At 49.0% G+C, this 20678-nt stretch overlaps 1 protein-coding gene across 9 annotated transcripts in view; it reads left to right on the top strand.

Annotated features, from left to right (window-relative positions):
- Bcor (BCL6 corepressor) overlaps positions 1–13091 on the top strand; it is a 132183-nt gene extending 119092 nt beyond the window's left edge. For 4 of the 9 annotated variants that reach the window (XM_046465027.2, XM_046465026.2, XM_046465028.2 and 1 more), the window contains 7 exons: positions 138–392; positions 5529–5695; positions 6810–6955; positions 7857–7934; positions 8118–8274; positions 9276–9563; positions 12172–13091. In XM_046465027.2, the coding sequence (XP_046320983.1) occupies positions 138–392; positions 5529–5695; positions 6810–6955; positions 7857–7934; positions 8118–8274; positions 9276–9563; positions 12172–12277 (1197 nt within the window). In that variant the 3' untranslated portion in view covers positions 12278–13091. Of the gene's footprint in view, positions 1–137; positions 393–5528; positions 5696–6809; positions 6956–7856; positions 7935–8117; positions 8275–9275; positions 10433–12171 lie in introns of those variants that run through there. The other 5 variants (XM_046465031.2, XM_046465029.2, XM_046465032.2 and 2 more) reach the window with 2 other exon arrangements.
- The last annotated feature ends 7587 nt before the right edge of the window (positions 13092–20678 follow it).

Raw genomic sequence — 20678 nt, 5'->3', positions numbered from 1 at the left:
CCCCACCCCAGCTGTCTCCCCCCAAAAAAAGACCAGGAGAAAAAAACAGGTCTTACACTCTGGGGGCAGGAGGGCAAGTGGCCTGGGGGTGTTGAAGGGACACCGACTCAAGTATGCTCCACCTGATTTCCTAACAGGTGACTGTCCGGAGAGTCCGAAAGCGGCCGGAGCCCACTTCGGACTACGATCTGTCACCGGCCAAGCAGGAGCCAAAGCCCTTGGACCGCTTGCAGCAGTTGCTACCAGCCCCCCAGTCCACGCAGCTGCCTCGCGCCAGTTCCCCACAGGAGACCACCCAGTCGCGCCCGATGCCACCAGAGGCACGGAGGCTTATTGTCAACAAGAACGCCGGGGAGACCCTTCTGCAGCGGGCAGCCCGTCTTGGCTATGAGGTGAGTGTCCATGCGGGCATTCTGGGTTCCACTGCGCCCAGCAGAGGCAGTGGCAGCTTCAGGTTGGGGGCGCTGGCTGGGGCTGGGGGATTTGGAGACCAGCCCAAACCCCACCCCCGCATCAGGGGGCTGGGCCACATGGCAGCAGGATGTTGGTGTCAGCTGGTTTGCTGTGTCTTTGGCTTGTTCAGTGGCAGTAGGAAAAGAAAGGCCCCTCTGATGTTCAGGTGTGTGCGGGCAGGTAGGCTGCTGGCCTCCCCACTCACTCCCTCGCCTCTGATAGAAAGTCTGACATAACCCGGGCCTCGCAGCTGGGGGAAGTTTGAATGCGCCCTTTGGATTCAGATGTTCGAGGGGAGAGACCAGACAGAGGGGAAGAGACTGGTTTTGGAGTTGCTTGTGCTGTTGCTGGTGGAGGGGATGGCCTTCCGTGACAAGCACAAAGTGGTTGTGCAGGGTTGGGGCACTGGCCCTCTGAGGTGGGAGAAGGCAAGGCCCACCTGAGTGGTGTCTTAATGAGTAGCCTCCGGGCTTTGCCCCAGGTTCACTGTTCCTTCCCACCACCTGTCCCGCAGGTTTGGCTTGGCTTGGCTTGGCTTGGCTGGGCTGACCTTGGCCACCATAGCTCATAGGGACTGCAAGCTTTTCCTAAGCCCACATGATCACAAAGCACTCACCTTTGTGTCATAGCTACTGGTATTATCCCCCGTATCAGATGAGGAAACTGAGCCCCCAAAGGCTTCAGCAACTTGGAGAGATAATAATCAGCAGGGCTCTGAACCCCAGCCCCCCAGACTAGCTCTGGTTGGAGCGGCCCCTGCGCGCCTCCCCACCACACACTTGTCAGTTGAAGTTGTAGTGTAAAGGCCCACAGGGCCAAGGCGGTTTTGATGCTGGCATCAGTCCTCTGGGAGTTGGATGGGGAATATAAACTGCCGCTCGGGGAGCCAAGCGGGGGAGGTGCAGGGGTGCCCAGGTGGAGGCTGCTGGTGGGCTGCGCTGAGGCCCAGGCGTTCGCAGGAGCCTGGCTCTCATATCTTGACTCTGCTGCTGTCTACTGTGCCTTGACCCTTTTTTTTCTTTTTCTTTTTCTTGGGGGGAGGGGGTACTAGGGATTGAACCTAGCCACATCCCTAGACCTTTTATATTTTATTTTGAGATGCGTCTATCTAAGTTGCTGAGGCTGGCTTTGAACTCACGATCCTCCTGCCTCAGCCTCCGGAGCCACTGGGATTACAGGCATGCGCCACCTCACCTGGCTCCTGGAACTTTCTTGGGGCTCACCAAAGCCACAGGTCACCCCTTAACGTAGAGCCCACCCCAGAGGCATGGCCGAAAGGGTAGCAACTTGGAAGTTGCTTCTCACCTCCAGGACAGTCCTTTGAAGTGCCAGCAGGGTGTTTTGGGTTGTATGTGCCATTGTTTGTACCTCCTGTCTCTTTGGGAATGTCTGGATGATCTTGGCAAGAACTCTCTGGAAGGACTTGGTAATTAGTTCAGTTACTTGTGGATTAAATTTGAGTGGCAACCAATCCATCCCCCACAAGCTGAGCTAGGAGAACAGGGCAGGTGCCAGGCCTTGCCTTCCGAGGAGCAAGGCCACCCGCCACTGACTGTGACTTATGCTTCCCACAAGCACTGAGGGCGAGGGAGGGAGGGAGGGCAGCCAGAGCCTGTGTCCCTGGGGTGGGGTAGGGGTGTTTCTGGCCTGACCTTTGATCTTGGCTTCTTTTGCTCCAGTCTCACCCCTTCTGTGTCCTCTGAGGTACAGTTTCCTACTTCCAGTGGGTGGGTTTGAGGGCCTAGACCAAGGAGAACTTGAACTACACTTTTTAGGCTACTGAGCCTTTGATGGCCTTGGGAATGTTTGCATAAGGACAACTCCCCACCTGCTTCAAATGTAAATTGCAGTATGTAAATGTCACAGGTCACCCTTCTTCTTGCCAATTGTTTTAACTACTAGATAAAGCTTCTCTCCTGATTTGTGAGGCAGCATTGGCAATGTTGGCTGGTGGGCTATGCCCACGCAGCCATTTACATACCCCTTTCCTGGGTAAGGTGCCTTTGGAACCCTAGCTTTGGGAGTGGTTTCCCAGGGGTCTTATTGTTTCCCACTTTGCATAAAAGCTACCCCCAGGAATCCAAAAGGTAATGGAGCTTTCCTCCCTGTTCTCTGGCTCCCTAGAAACACCCTCTCCCTTTCTGTCTTAACTAGACCTCCGGAAAGACCAGGCCCCCTGGAACCTCTCCCTCCTGCTGGGGAGGCCTGGTTCTGGGGCTCAAATGCCAGTGTTTAACCACTTGCTTGTGCATTTAGTGGTGGTGGTTAAATTTTCTATGAATTGAATAAATCATGTTTTTTAAAAAGTTAATGAGGCATTTAATTAATTAACAATGTCGGGTTTATGGCCTTTATGGTTACATTTTGTGGTTAATGGCATTCGGCTTATAGCTGCTTAACAAAATTGTCCAACAAAAACAGTTTGATTTTGTTTGGGAACAGGAGGGCTGCCTTCCTTGTTCCCATTTCCAGCATAGAAAAGGAGCCAAGAGTGGCGTCTTCGCCACTCTCTGTGTTGGTAACAGCGGTCTCGCCATCTTTGAAGCCAGCTAGGAACGCACCTTTAGCCCTCTTGACCCCAATAGACAGGGTCGGAGGGATGGTGGTCACAGCTGGACCCCAGCCCTCTATCCCGGGCCCTTGGCTGGGCCTTTGGAATCTCCCCAGCAGACCAGGTAGCGGAAGGCCTGAGTGCCAGGCCCAGGGCTTCATGCTCATTGAACTTGGGGTTAACTCAGTCTCCAAGTGTAGCAGGAGCCCTTCCCCTTCCTCTTCCTGAGCGCTGAGGTTGCTGTGGGCCACCCGGGGCAGAGGGGCAGTACTGTGCCCAGTAGTGCTTCCCAGCGGAACCGCCTGGGGATGGCTCCTGCTTCCTCCAGGAACAGGTGCCTTCCCTTCGGCTCCGGGGCCCTTCGCTTGGAGGTTCCCTCCCATCAGCCCTAGTGGCCGTGAAGGTTTCCAGGTGAAGGCCATAATTGTCAGAACAAATAACCCTCGGGTTGGGAGGACACCAGGCAGGCCGCCGGGACCCACGGAAATTGATCTGTGCACAGCGGTCGGCGCGCTCAGAACTGCTCCCGGGTCACCTGCCGGGGCCTCTCCCTGGCTGGGGCGCACAACTCATTAGCTTGCAGCCATCCACTCGAGGCCGGCTCGGGAGGGCCTGCTAAAAGAGCAGCGGCTTCATGTGGTATCCTGGATACCAGCGCTCGGGGCAGGTGGCCGGGGAGCTCAGAGGACTGTGGGCTTTCTGGCAGGTTAGGACGCCAAGGAAGATGCTTCCGTGGGCACGCCTCGGCTCCTCCTCCTCTTGCTTGGGAAGGGAGCTGTCACAGTGACCTGAAGCAACAGGGCACGGGTGGCCAGGTTGGCCAGTGTGTGTGCAGCCTTCGCTTCATATGGGAGGGGGGGTCTGGAACATTCTAGTTAGCACCCAAGCAAGCCCTCGCCTTTCTTGTCTTAGAAAAGGGCATAAAAGGTTTTCCAGAACCCACCTCACATCCTTGGGTGGCCTTACAGATGAGTGACCTAAGAGTTTAAGAGAGACCGCGGGGCTCCCCCTTCCCCAGTGGCCGGGTGTCAGGCCCCCCACACGCTCTGACGCCCCCCCATTCTCAGACCCTGACAGCTCTCCGCTGGGCATGGCGCATCAGGAAATAGTGAAACCTGATTTCTGGTAGCAGATAGTGTTCAGTGTGTTTTAAAACTTTCTTAATCAAGGTAATAAAGCATTGCATAAATTACTGCTCGGCTTACTGGGAGCGGTTCATATTAATATTTTAACACGCCAAAGAAGGAAGATTAATACCAGTGATTCTCATGCAAACTGTTGACACAGAGCGCGTTCTGCAAGGGGGGGAGGGGAGGCTCGTTTTGTTTCATTTTGGAAGTGTGTAGGTTGCCGTCCATGGTCTACCAGATTCCTGTCATTAGCTTAAGTAAATAAGAAAATATTGTATTGATCCAGCCCCGAGGGGGGGGGGACAGTGGAGGAAGGTGGGGGGTGGGGCTGTGTGAAGACTTTATGTCATCCCCCCTCCCCCCAAGGTTCTGGGGATGGAACCCAGGCCTTGAGCAAGCTAGACACACCCTCTGCCATCTGTTGAACCTATAAACGCACCTCTCTGTCCTGGTTAACCTCCTGTGTTGGGGGGATGTTCTGCCTTGGTCATCCTGGTTTGGGGAGTTTTTGTTGTTGTTGTGTGTGTGTGTGTGCCAGGGATTGAACTCAGGGGCACTCAACCACTAAGCCACATCCCAGCCCTATTTTGAGTTTTTAAATTTAGAGACAGCGTCTCACTGAGTAACTTGTTGGTTGCTGAGGCTGGCTTTGAACTCGTGATCCTCCTGCCTCAGCCTCCGAAACCGCTGGGAGTTCAGACGTGCCCCATTGTGCCCATCTCACCCCACTTTTCATTTAGACTTGTGCCCCCCACTCTTGCCTGTTAAGTGGCCTGAGAAATGAGAATGCCCTTGTTCCTGCTAATGCTTTGTTTGAAATGGTAGCAGCTGAATCCCTCTGACCTCATGCTGGAAACTGGGTTAAGGATTTTGTGTGTGTGTAATTCCAGGGGCTCAAGAGGCTGAAGCAGGAGAATTATGAGTTCAAAGCCAGCCTCGGCAACTTAGCAAGGCCATAAGCAACTCAGTAAGACCCTGTCTCTCAATTAAAAAAAAAAAAAGGCTTGGAGATGTGGCTCAGTGGTCAAGCGTCCCTGGATTCAATTCCCGGTACCAAAAAAAAAGAAAAGAAAAGAAAGAACTGTGTAGTGCAGTAGAAACCCAGGCCTTGCTTAGGCTAAGAATTTTTGTGAGTCGGCTTACACCCTCTCACTGCCCTGGGTGTGGGCTCCTTCAGAGGAGGAAATGGAGACTGAAAAAGTTGAAGCATCGTTGGCTCCGAGCCAGGTCTCAAAGTCAGTGGCTACAGAGCCCTGGATGACACCATCCCTGAACTGGCCAAGCCACCGTGGGTTCTGGGGCCCTGGGGTGTGAGTCTTTGAATACTGCAAAGCAGTCTCCCCTGGTGAGGTCACTGTGGTGATCCAGTGGTGTCTCCCATCTCCGCCCCACAGGAAGTGGTCTTGTACTGCCTGGAGAACAAGATTTGTGATGTGAATCACCGTGACAACGCAGGTTACTGTGCCCTGCACGAAGCTTGTGCTCGAGGATGGCTCAACATCGTGCGACACCTCCTTGAATATGGCGCTGATGTCAACTGCAGTGCCCAGGATGGAACCAGGTCAGTAGTGTGTCTTCCCTTGGCCTGGCCCAGCAGGGCCCAGACAGTGGGTCTCAGGGTACGAGGAAACCTTGGGAAGAACCACAGAGGGAATTGAATTCTTGAATTGAATCAAACAGACCTTTCTGGCCTATTTGAATGTAAACGTCCCACTCCTGGCCAGGGCTGCAGCGCTCCCGTGGGAGCCCCGAAAACATCAAGGTCTGTGTGAATGGTCAGGGGTGTGGCCTTTAAGACCCTGGGCTGCTTATCACCCTCTCTGAAATCACTACTTAAAAAATATCTGTGAGCTGGAAGTCCCAAGTCACAGAGACCAACTGCCCTCCCTCCACCCGTTCCACAGGACCTGCCTCACCACCCACATCCCTGGCCCTCGCCCTGTCCTTGACCTCAGTTTATTGGTCAGAGCCCTGGTCTGAGTCAGCTCAAGCCTCTTCCTGGCTCCAGCACCTTAGGGCCCCGCCTGGAGGCAGGGCAATGGGGTTCCCGGATACTCGTTGAAGGAGCCACACAGAAGCTTCGGGTCTTATGCACTTGGTAGTTGGCATTCCCTCAGAATGGGGCGCGACTGGGGGCAGTGGGAGGGCTCTGTACCCTCCCGAGGACACACCTCACCTAGCCCTGTGCATCATTGGTCAGTGTGTGGCCCGAGCCAGGCTTTCAGAACAGTGTCTGTGCACTGGACACTGGGCGTGGTGGATTCCCGCCCCGCCCCCATTGGATGCTATAGTAATGGCTTGTGCCTTGGCCTCTGTGATGATTGGGTTGTTTTCTCTTAATCCCAGTCAGTTTCCTTTACCTGGTGAATCGCTATTGCAGTTCATTGAGAAGACTTATTTTAGGCTTGACAACCTCCTTAGGCCTGGGATTGAGGTCAAGTGTCAAAATGACAGTAATTACTTGCAGGGCCTTGGGCCCGTCCCTGTGCCTCAGCCTCCCCTTCTGCAAAAGCAACGACCTTGCTCACCTTACTCCCCTCCTGGGTGAGATACTACACCCAGGAGGCCCAGCAGCCTGTGGCACCCGTGTGCCCTGTGTGCCTGTTACTAAATGAGACTACTTGGGAGGAAGTGGCACGGGCCCAGTCTGAATGTTGTCGCACCTCTGTCCCCAGGCCTCTGCATGATGCCGTGGAGAACGACCACTTGGAAATTGTCCGCTTGCTTCTTTCTTATGGTGCTGACCCCACTTTGGCTACATACTCAGGTAGAACCATCATGAAAATGACCCACAGCGAACTGATGGAGAAGTTTCTCACAGGTATGACAGAGCCCAAGCAATGTTCTCATCCAAAAGTTAGATTGGGGGCCACCGGCCGGTGTGGCTGAGCGGTACAGCTCTTGCCTGACACGGACGAGGCCCTGGGTTCCATCCCTAGCACTAAGTCAGTTCCTTACCAGACTCTTCCTGCCAAGGAACGCCACAAGTCAGATGGTAGGAGCTACTTTTAGATTGGGATGTGACGGGGCAGAAACCAAAAAGGCTGGGTTTTTTTAAAGCTCTGAGCGACAGCAGCCGGGCGTTGGGCCTTTGGTATGAGGTGACCCTACGCTAGCAAGGCCAATTGATCTCTTTGCTTGAAGATTCTAAAATGTTTCCTAAACCTATTTGCATTTTCTTCAAATGCATTTTTCACTAGAGTATGGCTCTTGGGGTTTACATCATGAGTCTGGGTGAAATGACTCAAACGTCCCCTGAGCGAGATTCTTTGGGTCACTTTGCGGTGCATGGTCTTGGACTGACCCGTCTTCTCAGCCCCCAGACACTGCAGCTCAGTTCCTTACCAGACTCTTCTGCCCAGCCTTGTTTACCTTGTGTTGCTCAGCGCATCAAAGAAAGGGTCCATGCAGAAGATGCTACTTTGTTTTGGCGTGTGAGGCTGGAAGACCCCATCACTCCCCAGTCTAGCTCTGGTTTTGGGGGCCAGGGTGATCTGTGCCTTGGGAAAAGAGGTGAACAGATCTTGTCAGACACCACAGAGAACAGGGCTGCGGATACCACGTCGGTGATCAAAATGGGAAGACAGGAAGGGACATGCCAGCCTGTTGTGAATTGAGAGGACAAAATACCTGCGCAGGGGTGCGCCCCCCACCCCCCACGTGCACATCATTTTGTTCTCACCTGGAGGTTTTTGTCTTGTTTTTCTTCCTGTTCTCTGCAGATTATTTAAATGACCTCCAGGGTCGCAATGATGATGACTCTAGTGGCACTTGGGAGTTCTACGGCAGCTCCGTGTGTGGTGAGCAGCTTTGTTTCCCTGGGGTCTCTGGGGGAGGGGATGGGTTGGCCGGGTCTAGTCTGTGGGCGAGGGCGGGGGGCGGTGGGCAGCAGAAGCAGGGCCCAGTGGGAGAGAATCTTGCTATTTAGGACCCCCCTCATTCTAGTTTAACCGACTCCCCCTCTCTCTCTTGCCCCATATTAGAACCCGATGATGAAAGCGGATATGATGTTTTAGCAAACCCCCCAGGTCCTGAAGACCAGGATGACGACGACGACTCCTACAGCGACGTGTTTGAATTTGAGTTTTCAGAAAGCCCCCTCTTGCCGTGCTACAACATCCAAGTGTCCGTTGCTCAGGGGTGAGCATGGCTCTCCGGTGGGGCCACACATGGGTGGCGGGAGGGAGAGGCCCCTTGTAAGCAGACGGGTGGGTGGGTGAGTTCTCAAATGTCCATGGACCTCAGATACTGCCATCAGCCTCTTCCACAAAGGGCACACGTCAGATTGACTAAGCTGACCAGGGCGGTGCAGCAGAATACAGATAGCTCTCAGTTGAAGGTTCGAGTCACCCTCACGAGACCAAGGGGCATTGAAGTCAGTAGCTAGAATTTCACAGAAGAGTCGGCATTTTGGATACTTAAGTCACTGAACACTTTGGAAAAGGGGTTCCTGGTAGGCACCACCTTCTTCAGACTCCAATAGGTCACCATAGGGCCCTCCCAGTCATTTGAGGTCTGATGGCCTTCAGTGACATACTACCTTCTCACCTAAGGATATGTGACACTGGGGAATCTTGATCCTCAGATTTGATTAGGTCCAGTCTGGCCCCTATGATCTGGGTAGTTAGTGTCTTGGGGTGTCCAAGTCAGGCTGCTGTGCCTTCGTGCTACCAAAGGTGCTTCATGAGTAAGGTGGTTCTCAGGCGCTGAAGCTGTGAACATGTATGCCATCACAAATAGTGACGGAAATCGGAAAGTGTGGCAGGGTGTATATAAGGAATGTAACACCTTCTTAAAATGTCACTCCAGAAAGATTGAGGGATAGAGGGTGGGATGCAGGCCTTCTGCGTTTATCATGCTCTGTTGGTGAGAGTCTGTGAAGAGGTCAAAGAGGTTGGGATGCGGACTTGCTTCCCCCAGTAACATGGACAGACTGGCGATCAGCTGGATGAGCGGGACTCAGCCAGTTAATTTCCATCAGCAGTGGAAGCCCTGAGCTTTCTTAAGTGGATATTTCTTTAGAGACAGGGTCTCGCTGAGTTGCTTAGGGCCTCACTAAATCACAGAGTCTGGCCTCCAACTTGCCATCCTCCTGCCTCAGCCTCCCAAGAAACTCACCCGCTCATCTTGCTCTTTTGCAGGCCACGGAACTGGCTGCTGCTTTCTGATGTTCTCAAGAAGTTGAAAATGTCCTCCCGCATATTCCGCTGCAATTTTCCCAACGTGGAAATCGTCACGATCGCCGAGGCAGAGTTCTTCCGGCAGGTTTCTGCGAGCCTCTTGTTCTCTTGCTCCAAAGACCTGGAAGCCTTCAACCCCGAAAGCAAGGAGCTGCTGGATCTGGTGGAGTTCACCAGCGAGCTGCAGACGCTGCTGGGCTCGTCCGTGGAGTGGCTGCACCCCAGCGACACAGCACCCCAGGACTACTGGTGAGCGTGGAGGCGCCCCGTGTACAGTGTGTCATAGTGTCAACCCTTGTGCATATGTGTCATAATACGACTATTTCTGTAAAGAAAGGACACTATTACATATGAAAATATCTCTTCTTTATATAAGAGAAATTACTCCAGTCAGAAGGACTTAGAAACCTGTTCTTTTCTTTTTAATCTTTTAAGTCGGTTTTTACGAAGTTGTTATAACGTTTCTTTACTTTCCAGTGCTTTGAGATATGTATGTTTTTACTTGGAACATTTGTTTGTTTTCTGTTCTTTTTTAAGGAGAAAAAAAAAGCTGTCAAGGAGCTGCACACTCTGATTTCATTTCATACAAAGCTCTGGTGACGCGGTGGGTAACCGTGTCACGTGTGGTCAGGACCGTGTGGTTGGTTTGCAGGGGCGCATTGGGTGAAGGCACTTGGTGGAGTTGTACCTTTTATGTTTTGTTTACAGAGCACCTGCTCGGGCCAGGTAAATGCTACTGGATGTGATCCAGTAGTGTGTAATATAAACCCAAACCATATCCACACACGACAACTAATTGTATGAAACTTTTATATCCTAATTTAAAAGCTGTGAAATTAGTTTTCACGCATCAAATCGGATTGTTTATATGTTTAAACATTTTATGCTCTTATTTAAAGAAGACTTTGAGCTATTTTTTTCTGTACTCTGTAAAATATTGAAAACTAACATAATATGTTGAGGTTGCTTGAAGATGTACATAAAACTAAAATTTTCTGGATTGTGTGTTTATGTTTGAAATCTGTGTTTTAACTTTGTAAGTAAATTCTCTGCCTTTGTATTTATATTTTACAAAAATTTTCTTAAAAGGCAATAAAACTGTTGAGGAAAGGAGAAAACGGTAGTATCTTGCATCCTATGTATTCCTAAAGGGTGGTGGTTGTTGTCGGTAATTTTTTTTAAATGAGGTTGATCTTTTCTCTATGGATAACTTTCGAACCACTTATAGTCTCCATACACCAAAGTGGAAGCTATATGCCTGTAATCCCGGTGACTCAGGAGGCTGAGGCAGGAAGATCTCAAGTTTGAGACCAGCCTCAACAATTTACTGAGGCCATAAGCAATTTAGCGAGACCCTGTTCTCAAAACAAAAAGGGCTGGGGATGTGGCTCAGTGGTTGAACACCACTGGGATCAATCTCTAGCACCAAAGAAAAAGAAAATTTGACTACAAGATTTCAGAGGAATCGCCTTCAGAGTAGGATTCGGAGTCCTATTCCAGGAGCGCAGTTCTTAGATATCAATCTTTGTCCTTGGTTCTTCTCTTCCCCTTTCATCTCCTTTGATGCCTTGGCAGGCTCTTGCATTGCATTTGACCTTGACCTGCAGCAGTCCCACATCATGGCTGTTGTATCCCCCAAAAGTTTGTGTTTGAGACAATGCAAGAAGGTTTACAGGAGAATAAATCCCCTGATGGGATTAACCGAGTGGTCACTGGCGGCAGGTGGGGTATGGCTGAAGGAGGTGGCACTGGGGGCGTGGCTGTGGGGTCTATATTTTGTACCTGGAGAGTGGAGTCTCCCTGCTTCCTGATCACCATGTGAGCCGCTTCCCTCTGCCACACTCTTCCTCCATGATGTCCTGCGTCACCTCCAGCCCTGAGGATGCTGTCTATGGACTGAGACCTCTGAAACTGAGCCCCCAAATAAACTCTCTTTTTGAAATTATTCTCATCAGGTCTTTTCTGACCAAAACAATGGCCAGCCCTTGATCTTCAGGGGAGCTGGGTTTCTCCTAAACCCCCATATTTGCTGGTCACTCTCCCTTCCGGCTTCCTTTGGTTGTGTGGCCCTTAGCTTGCCTGGCCTCAAGTGAAGTCCTGAAGAATCTGCTCTGGGAACTGTCACTTGGCCCTTGATTTCATCCCACATCTCTTCAACACCTGTCCTTCATAGCAGAGTCTAGAAGTCTGGAACTACTTGCTTCCCTTGCAGCTAGGTTCTCCAGCCATCTTCCCTTGGGAGGGCCGCATGGGGTGGAGGCCCTTCTTGGTTCAGCGGCTGCTGGGCCATGCATTCAGTGAGATGCAGGCCCCATCCAGTGCTAGAATTCCAGAGTTTTCCTTGACTGGTTCCTTTAGCCCTTCCAAAAACCTGATAAACATCTGACTTGTTGCATCATATTGATGTCCCGAATGTCCTGAATGCCTTCCCATCCTGCTCAGATCCCAGAGACCTCTGAGGCACAAAAGGACAGGTGGGTCACTGGAGAGACCATGGGCACACTGTGAGTGGAATCCTGAAGTGCATGGGGGATGGGGAAGGCTGGTGAGGGGACAGCCAATATGGTGTGGTCAAAGAGCTCCATGGGGAATGGCAGACAGCGCTCTCTCGCTCTCTCTCACTCGCTCTCTCACTCACCCACACACACACACACACACCTTTTGGAAGTCATGGTACCAAACAAAATTTGGAATGGACCCCAAACACAACACAAAAGGGTAGCAAATAAGACTGTTTGGCTCTCCTCGTTTTTCTGATTATAAAGATCCGAGCGTTCTAGAAATGAGGTTCTCCTCCCCCCTCTGCCAGCCCCCTTGCCCTCTCTTGCTGATAGTTGGCTGGATTTTTATTTCCTAGGAAACCACCTCCAAAGGCAGACACTCAGCCCAGCGACATGGACCTGCAGAGAAGATTTCAACAAAAGTGGACTCGGTGGCATTTATCTTTTTGCCTTTGGGCTTGAGGCAAAGGGAGAATCCCCAGGCCAACTGGGGTTTCCATCTTGGGTGGACGCCATTGGGTTCATGAAGCCAAGAGAAGGGTTGAGCACCCTGGGCTTCAGGGCCGTGGGGGACATAATGACCTCTTGGCGTAGGAGACCTCCGAACTTGTGCTTTACCAGATGGAAGAGCGGACAGTTAGAACCAACACTGAAAAAAAAAAAAAAAAAAAGAACCAACACTGGCCATCAGAAGCACAAGTGCCGAAGACTCCTTGGACCCCACAGATGACGACATCGGGGCGGAGCAATATCTGGGGTAGAAGGAAGCGCAATTCATAGCAGTGGAGGGGTCACAGACACGGACCTGGTGGGTCTTCTTGGGGTGGCACTCATGACTAGGGTGGAGTGGTCCTGGTGCTCCCTATACTGAAACAGTGACCCCAGTCCAAGAAGGTGACCCAAGGGCATGCACTTCACCCGGGTTGGAGGGGACGCGCCATGGGTAAGGTGTGATGACTAACACGGTAGAACCCCAAACAGAACAGGTACAGAGCATGCCCTCTGGAGAGGACCCTACTTTGGGTCTGTCCTCCCTAGGGATAGACAACAAAAGTAACCCTTTCAATTTCTGTAGGAGTCACCAAAGGTCAAGGTTATGCCCTTTGTCTTCTTTTTCCTTCTGGGTAGGGTGCTGTTGTGACAGCTGCAGCTAAAGCAGCCACCTTGGGGCAGGAGGTTATGACATCAAGTGCTCCAGAACAAGAAATGTGAAGAATCCCAGGTCCCTGAGCCAGAGCCACTGTGCCACCCACCTGGCCTATGCTGTTAAGAGAAATAAACTATTATATTAAAACTACTGTTCTTTTGATGTTTTCTCCTCCTCTAGCCAAATCAAATCTCATTAATATGCTTCCCATCTGGGTGAACTTGGACAAACTGCTTACCCTCTCAGCCGTGTTTTCCTGTTTTGTCAAAATTGGTCTAATAGTTGTAATAGCAAGAGGGAGAACACCCACATCTCCAGTAGTCGGGCACTGGTGAAATCCAGCATATTATCATTAAATAAAAAAAAATGAAGGAAAATACTCAGTTTAAAGCATATACACCTATCTGCTTTATTTTTAAAAATTATTTGGGGGGAGGATACTAGGGATTGAACTCAGGAGCGAGACAGGGTCTCACTGAGTTGCTTAGGGCCTTGCTTTTGCTGAGGCTGGCTTTGAACTCGTGATCCTCCTGCCTCAGCCTCCTGAGCTGCTGGGATTACAGGCATGCCCCACCACGCCCAACTTGGCTTTATTTTTAAAAATTAAAGTGTTCACAAAGACTTAAAATGGTCACCCCGGGGCTGGGGATGTGGCTCAAGCGGTAGCGCGTTCGCCTGGCATGCATGCGACCTGGGTTCGATCCTCAGCACCACATACAAACAAAGATGTTGTGTCTGCCGAAAACTAAAAAGTAAATATTAAAAAAAAATTTTAAAAAAAAGGTCACCCCCGGGAAAGAACTGGGACCAAAGCTCTGCTTCTTCAAGTGTTCCCAGAGTATAGATTTGACTTTAGTATTTACAGAATTATAAATCAGAAGCAATTCCTGTAAGTCAAGAAGCAAAATGAGGGGCTAGGAGTGTAGCCCAGTGGTAGAGCACCTGCCTAGCACGAGTGAGACTGTGGGTTCCATCCTCAGTCCCACACACAAATAAGAACAAGGGCCGAGGAGGCTGAGGCAGGAGGATCGCAAGTTCCAAGTCAGCCTTAGCAACTTAGCAAGGCCCTAAGAAACTCAGTGTCTCTAAACTTATGTCTCAAAACATAAAAGGAGGCTGGAGATATGGCTCAGTGGTTAAGTGTCCTTGGTACAAAAAAAATAATTAAAAAATAAAGCAAAACAAGAATAAACCCATGCATCCAGTTGGTAGCACAATCACACAGAGAACTATTTTGAGTGACTTTAAGACAAAAATAAATCGATTGTATAATCTCTTGTGGATTTACCCTAAGGACAGAAAGAAGTGTAAAACATTTTAAAGTGTTTTCAGTAATCCTATCCTTGGTGATGGTGTCAATATTGTTATTCTGAGTCTGTCCTGTTGTGAGATAAAGAAAAAAGAAATGTTGGTATTGACCACTGGGATTTTCAACGTGGAAGAAAGGAGATGGAAATACACGATTGATGGGATGAGATCAAAAATTATGTCATAGTTGAAATTAGAAGTAGCATTATGAGAACGGAGGGTGGGGCTCAGTGGTTGAGCACTTCCTAGCATGTGTGAGGTCTGGGCTTCCGTCCCTAGCACCACAAAAGCTCCAAAGAGAATATCACTGAATTTGTGATATACTGGGTTTTTTTGTTTGTTTGTTTGTTTGTTTTGGCGGGGGGGACCAGGAATTGAACCCAGGGGCATTTAATCCCTGAGCCCCATCCCCAGCCCTATTTTGTATTTTATTTAGTGACAGGGTCTCCCTGAGTTACTTAGCACCTTGCTGTTGCTGAGGCTGGCTTTGAACTCGAGATCCTCCTGCCTCAGCCTCCTGAGCTGCTGGGATTACAGGGGTGCACCTGGCTGTGATATCCTTTTTCTTAGAAAAGTTTGTTTGCACTGAAAAATCCTAAAAACAGTGACTGATAGAAATGAGCACCACTCGTCCCCAGACTGTGGTTTCTAAATACCCTTTCCCACTAAAAACTGCAGGTCTCTGAGAAATGGTTGATTCCACTTTGGCACAGGAGAACTGGAGGAAAGTGTCACTATATACAATAAGCCAGGGGTCGGTCATATCTAAAAATCTCAGTAGCCAATTTTGAAAAAACCCCACTGGATCAATATAGTCCCGTGGGCACATTGATGTGGATAATAGAGACAAATATAAACATTATGTATGCTTAATTCCATGAGGTCACAATGGTATGCAAGATAGCAAAGTCCTTGAGCCCCTTCAGAGAATATGGGGGAGGAGCATGTCACCATGTGAAACCTGGCATGCAGGCAAGATTGCATTTGTCCTTCCTTCCTTATAGGAAAATAAATGTATTCCAGTCCAGAAGAAATGATGGAATGACCAAAAACTTGACCTTGAAATTGACCAAGCCTCCACAGTAGTGCTGTCCAATAGAAATACAATGTCAGCCGCACATGGAGTTAAAAATTTTCTAGTAGCCTCATTTTAGAAAGTGAAATGGTGCTGGGCACGGTGGCACACATCTGTAATCCCAGTGGCTCGGGAGGCTGAGGCAGGAGAATCGCCAGTTTGAGGCTAGCCTCAGCAACTCAATGAAACCCTAGGCAACTCAGGGAGACCCTGTCTCTAAATAAAATATGCACCCCTGGCTTCAATCCCTGGTATCAGAAAAAAAAAGTGAAAAGGGGGTGTAGTTCAGTGGTAGGGCACTTGTCTAGCATATGGGACACCCAGGGATAAATTTCGAGGTCCACCAAATGAACAAACCAGAGCTTCACCCAGTGCTACACCTGTCGTACTAGCTATTGGGGAGGCTGAGGCAGGAGGATTACTTAAGCCCAGAAGTTTGGGACCAACCTGGGCAATACAATGAGGCCCTTTCTCAGGCAATTTGCAAATGTCTGAAAACCAGAGTTGTGGTTTGGGGGTGTTTTTTGTTTGTTTTGGTTTATTACTGTGCTGGAGATGGGACCCAGGATATTATTTTTTAAAGAGAGAGAGAGAAAGAGAATTTTATAATGTTTATTTTTTAGTTCTCGGCGGACACAACATCTTTGTTTGTATGTGGTGCTGAGGATCGAACCCAGGCCGCACGCATGCCAGGCGAGCGTGCTACCGCTTGAGCCACATCCCCAGCCTGGGACCCAGGGTATTGGCCATTTGAGGCAAACACTCTGCCACTGAGCCTCATCCCAGCCTGCAGATTTCTCTATGTATGCTTATTCAAATAGTTTTTACTTTTGAACCATGTAAATAAACATTTTTTAAAACATTAAAAATAGATGAAGAGCTGGATGCAGTGACACCCGCCTGTAATCCCAGCAGCTCGGGAGGCTGAGGCAGGAGGATCTCTAGTTCAAAGCCAGCCTCAGCAACCAATAAGCAACTCAGTGAGACCCTGTCTCTAAATTTAAAAACTCAAAAAAGGGCTGGGGATGTGGCTCCATGGTTGAGTGCCCCTGAGTTCGATCCCTGGTTCCCTCTCCCAAAAATAAATACACATTGATAACATTTCCACATAAAGAATTAGTCTAACTTTGAGCATAGTACTCCAGTATAAATCCTCCATGGAATCAATTCTCAAGACAAAACAAGTGCACAAGTATCTTGAACTTCACTCAACTGATTTCTTGTAGTAGTATTTGTATTATAATTTCCTATTCTTTTTTTAAACTTTTTTTTTTAAGAGATATGGTCTCCCTAAGTTGCTGAGGCTGGCATTGAATTTGCAATCCTCCTGCCTCAGCCTCCCATGTCATTGGGATTATAGGCATGCTTTTCCATGCCTGGTTTCTTGTATTATGATTCTGAAAGTCTTTTATATACCTTGTAAGGTAGAACAAATGCTAAATCTAATGGGAACAAATTGTGTGAAGGGACATATCAATATGGAATGTAGGGAGGGGAGAAGGTAACATGATGTTGGATAGGAATTGTCAAATCAAGGTTTAAGCAAATAAAATGTGGATTTCCAAGTTATTTCAGTAAAAGACCTTAAGAACCATTGTCAGCCCAGTAGCAATGAGCACATGTAGCACCAAATTTTGGGTTTCTAAATGCCGTTCCCCACCGACAAGAATGATGGACGACTTGAACCGCCAGCCCAGAGTCTGTAGCAAGGATCATAGAAGGCACACCTGGCCAGTAGTGGGACAGACGGGCTCCATTTGACTCCTAAGGTGACAAAGAAGGACCCCCAGTACCTCTGCAGCATTCTTGTAAAACACATGTGGCCCAAATCCAGTCATGAGAGAGCAGATAAACGCAGAATATGGGACATTCGGGAAGAGCTAGCTTGACTTTTTCCCCTTTTTCAAAAATCAGTGTCATGGGGGCTGAGGCTGTGGCTCAGTGGCAAAGCACTTGCCTACCGTGTGTGAGGTACCGGGTTGAATCCTCAGCACCACATAAAAACAAGTAAATAAAATAAAGGTATGGTGTCCAACTACAACTAAAAATATTTTTTTAAAAAAACTTAATGTCATTCCGGATATGGTGGTGCATGCCTGTAATCTCAGTGAGTTGGGAGGCTGAGGCAGGAGGATCTCAAGTTTGAGGCCAGCTTTAGTAATTTAGGAAGATCCCAGGCAATTTAATAAGACCTTGTGTCAAAATTTTTAAAATAGAGGGCTGGGAATATAGCTCAGTTGGTAGAGTGTTTACCTTGCATGCACAAGGCCCTGGGTTCAATCCCCAGAACTACATAAAAATAAAGAGAATAAAGATATTGTGTCCAACTACAACTAAAAAATAAATATTAAAAAAGAGTCTTTAATAAAATCAATATTATTGAAATATTTTATATATATAATGAAAGACACCCTGTGTCTAATTCTCAGTTTTGGTAATTCTACACTCATGGAAACACCACTCCGAATAAAGAATCTAATATTTCCATTAGAAAAGTTCCCTCACACAAAAAAGAAAACTTCCCTCACAAGCCACATGCTGTGGTGCATGCTTGCAATCTCAGCTACTAGGGAGGCTAGGACAGGAGGAAAGTTTGAGGCCAGCCTGAGTAACTAACTGGGACCCTGTCTCAAAATATAAAGGGCTGTGATGTGACTTAGTGGTAGGGCACTTGCCTATCCTGTGCAAAGCCAGGATTCCATTCCCAGAACTGCAAAAAGAGAAACTTCCCTCACAGCCCAGGGGTCCCTCCTAACACTTTTCGTGAACAATGAGGACGCTCAAATAAAGACTGTAAGTTAGAGGATGTTATTGAATAAACGTTAATTTTCTTAGGACAGATAATGGCATTGTGGCTATGTGAGAGAATGTTCTTACCCTTGGGGCGTGTATGCTAGGGTGTTCAGGGCTGAATTACCATGGTATCTGTAATTGACTTCCAAATGCTTCAGCAAAAGAAGTATACACACAGATAACAAGCCATGGCAAAATATCAATAATTGAGGGGTCTAGGCAAAGTATATCTTAAACTGTTCTTGCAAATTTTCTATACATTTGGGATTTTTCAAAATAATAAATCGAGCCAGGTGAGGTGGCACACACCTGTAATCCCAGTGGCTCAGGAGGCTGAGGCAGGAGGATCCTGAGTTCAAAACCAGCCTCAGCAAAAAGCAAGGCGCTAAGCAACTCAGGGAGACCCTGTCTCTAAATAAAATACAAAATAGGGCTGGGGACGTGGCTCCTCCAGGATAGAGCACCCCTGCCTTCAACCCCCAGTACTGAAAAAATAAAGTGAAATAAAAAAGGAAACAAGAGGAGGAGCCACGCAGGGTTGTTGAGGGCCACAGCCGAGTGGGGATGATGCATGGTATTTTTGCCAGAAGTAGTGGTTGAGGGGTGACGCTAGCGAGTTCTCGCAGAGTTCCGGTTGAGTTCCGGTTGAGCTCTCGCGGGGATTCCTGGAGAGTTCCCGTTGGTTGGTGAAGTTCCGGTGGTGGGAGTTCCGGTTGGTGTGTGGTGTGTTCCTGGAGGAGCCGCGTGGGTGGCGTTCGGGAGAGTTTCCGGGGAGCGTGTGTGGAGTGTGCTGGTGGAGTTCAGAAATAAAGTTTGTTCCTGCTTCAGTGGCTCGTGATTTGTGCCCAGCCAGACTGCGGCACAGGGTGCCAGGCATTTGTTCTGGAATGTGAGGCAGGAGAAGGACTTGAGCCCAGGAGTTCAAAAGCAGCCTGGACAATACAGCAAGACCCTGTTTCAAGGAAAAGGAAAGAAGAAAGAAAGAGGAAGATGAGAGAAAAAGAAAGAAAAAGAAAAAGATGTTTGAGCTAGGTGATCAGATCAGGAAAGGTTATGCTGGGGAGGTGATTTTTCAACAGAACACAGAAGATGTCAATAAACTGACTTGTAGAGCAACAATGGCATGTATTCCCTACCTGTCCATGAAACACAGATAAATGCCACAAACATAGGATCCACCCAAAATACAAGGCATACGGCAGAATATGTATAATAGGACACACTTACATCAAGTTTAAAAATAGGCAAAATACCATGTTATAAGTGATGAGTGTCTAACCAGTTGACAAATATCACAAGGAGTGATGCTACCAAATCCAGAATAGTAGCTACCTGTGGGTGGGCCAGCCAGGAGCAAGGAAAGAGTTAACTGAAGCAGCCAAAGGAAATGACCTGGGGGGGGGGAGGAAAAAGGAGGGAGGGAGGGAAAGAAGGAGGGAAGGACTGGGAGGGAGGGCAGGAGGGGGGAAAGAGAGAGAGAAAAGAAAGACAAAGGAAGACAAGGCAGAAAATGCCAAGGGTCTGAACTTTGGAAGCAGAAGTCCCTTTGGCTGACGCTTGCTTGTGTGCTGCTTAAAATAACAGGAGAGAGCGGTGGCTCTGGTCTCCGAACACATCCTGTGTGCACAATCCTAGAAGGAAAATGATAACGGTTGGCAATTATTCCTTCTGTGACTGCTTCCTTCCCCTTGCCAGGGGGTGGGAGAATGGCTTCCACATTTAGGAGACAACAGAGACGCTGTCTGATTAGCCCCGTGGGAACATCTGCCCCCACCACCCCCCACGCCTAACTGCGCTGGGTTTCTTGGAAAAGGAGAGCCACAGAAGGGCCAGCCTGAAACCTTTCAAGTTCGCCTCCTGGTTTTCTTCTGCCAATTGATTTCACTCGTCCATAAAGGAGCAACCGTCCTGGTCCATCCCCTGTGGCCAAAAGATGGGGACTTATGCAGGTGCAATGTAGGTTTCTTCTTCTTCTTCTTCTTCTTCTTTTTTTTTTTTTTTTTTTTTTTTGGTGCTTAGGATTGAACCCAGAGGTGCTCTTCCACTGAGCTACATCCCCAGCCCTTTTTGTTTGATTCAGAGACAAAGCCTCACTAGGTTGCTGAGGCTAGCCTCAAACTTGTGGTCCTCCTGCCTCCACTCACCTCAGATAATAGGAATGAGCCACTGCACTTGGCTTGGGCATTTCTAGAGTATAAGAATTTAGGCAGCCAAACACACTGGCGCACGCCTATAATCCCAGCCATTTGGGAGGCTGAGGCAGGAGGATGGCAAGTTTGAGGCCAGCCTCAGCAATTTAGCAAAGCCCTAAGCAACTCAGTGAGAGCCTGTCTCTAAATAAAATACAAAAGAGGGCTGGGGATGTGGCTCAGTGGTGAAGCACTCCTGGGTCAATCCCTGGTACCAAAAAAGAAAAGAAAAAGAAATACCCCAAATAAGCAAGTCCAGACAGACAGTAAGTTGAATAATGATTTCCAGAGACTAGGAAGAGGAGAGGGGACCAGGAACAGGAATCCTGGGACCTTTTTTTTTTGGGGGGG

The sequence above is a fragment of the Marmota monax genome, unplaced genomic scaffold, assembly GCF_021218885.2.
Source record: "Marmota monax isolate L192 unplaced genomic scaffold, Marmota_monax_Labrador192_F-V1.1 WCK01_AAM20220418_F8-fsc00158, whole genome shotgun sequence".
Lineage (NCBI taxonomy): Eukaryota > Metazoa > Chordata > Mammalia > Rodentia > Sciuridae > Marmota > Marmota monax.
Note: the sequence above shows the minus strand (reverse complement) of the source record. Positions and strands in the feature narration are given on the sequence as shown.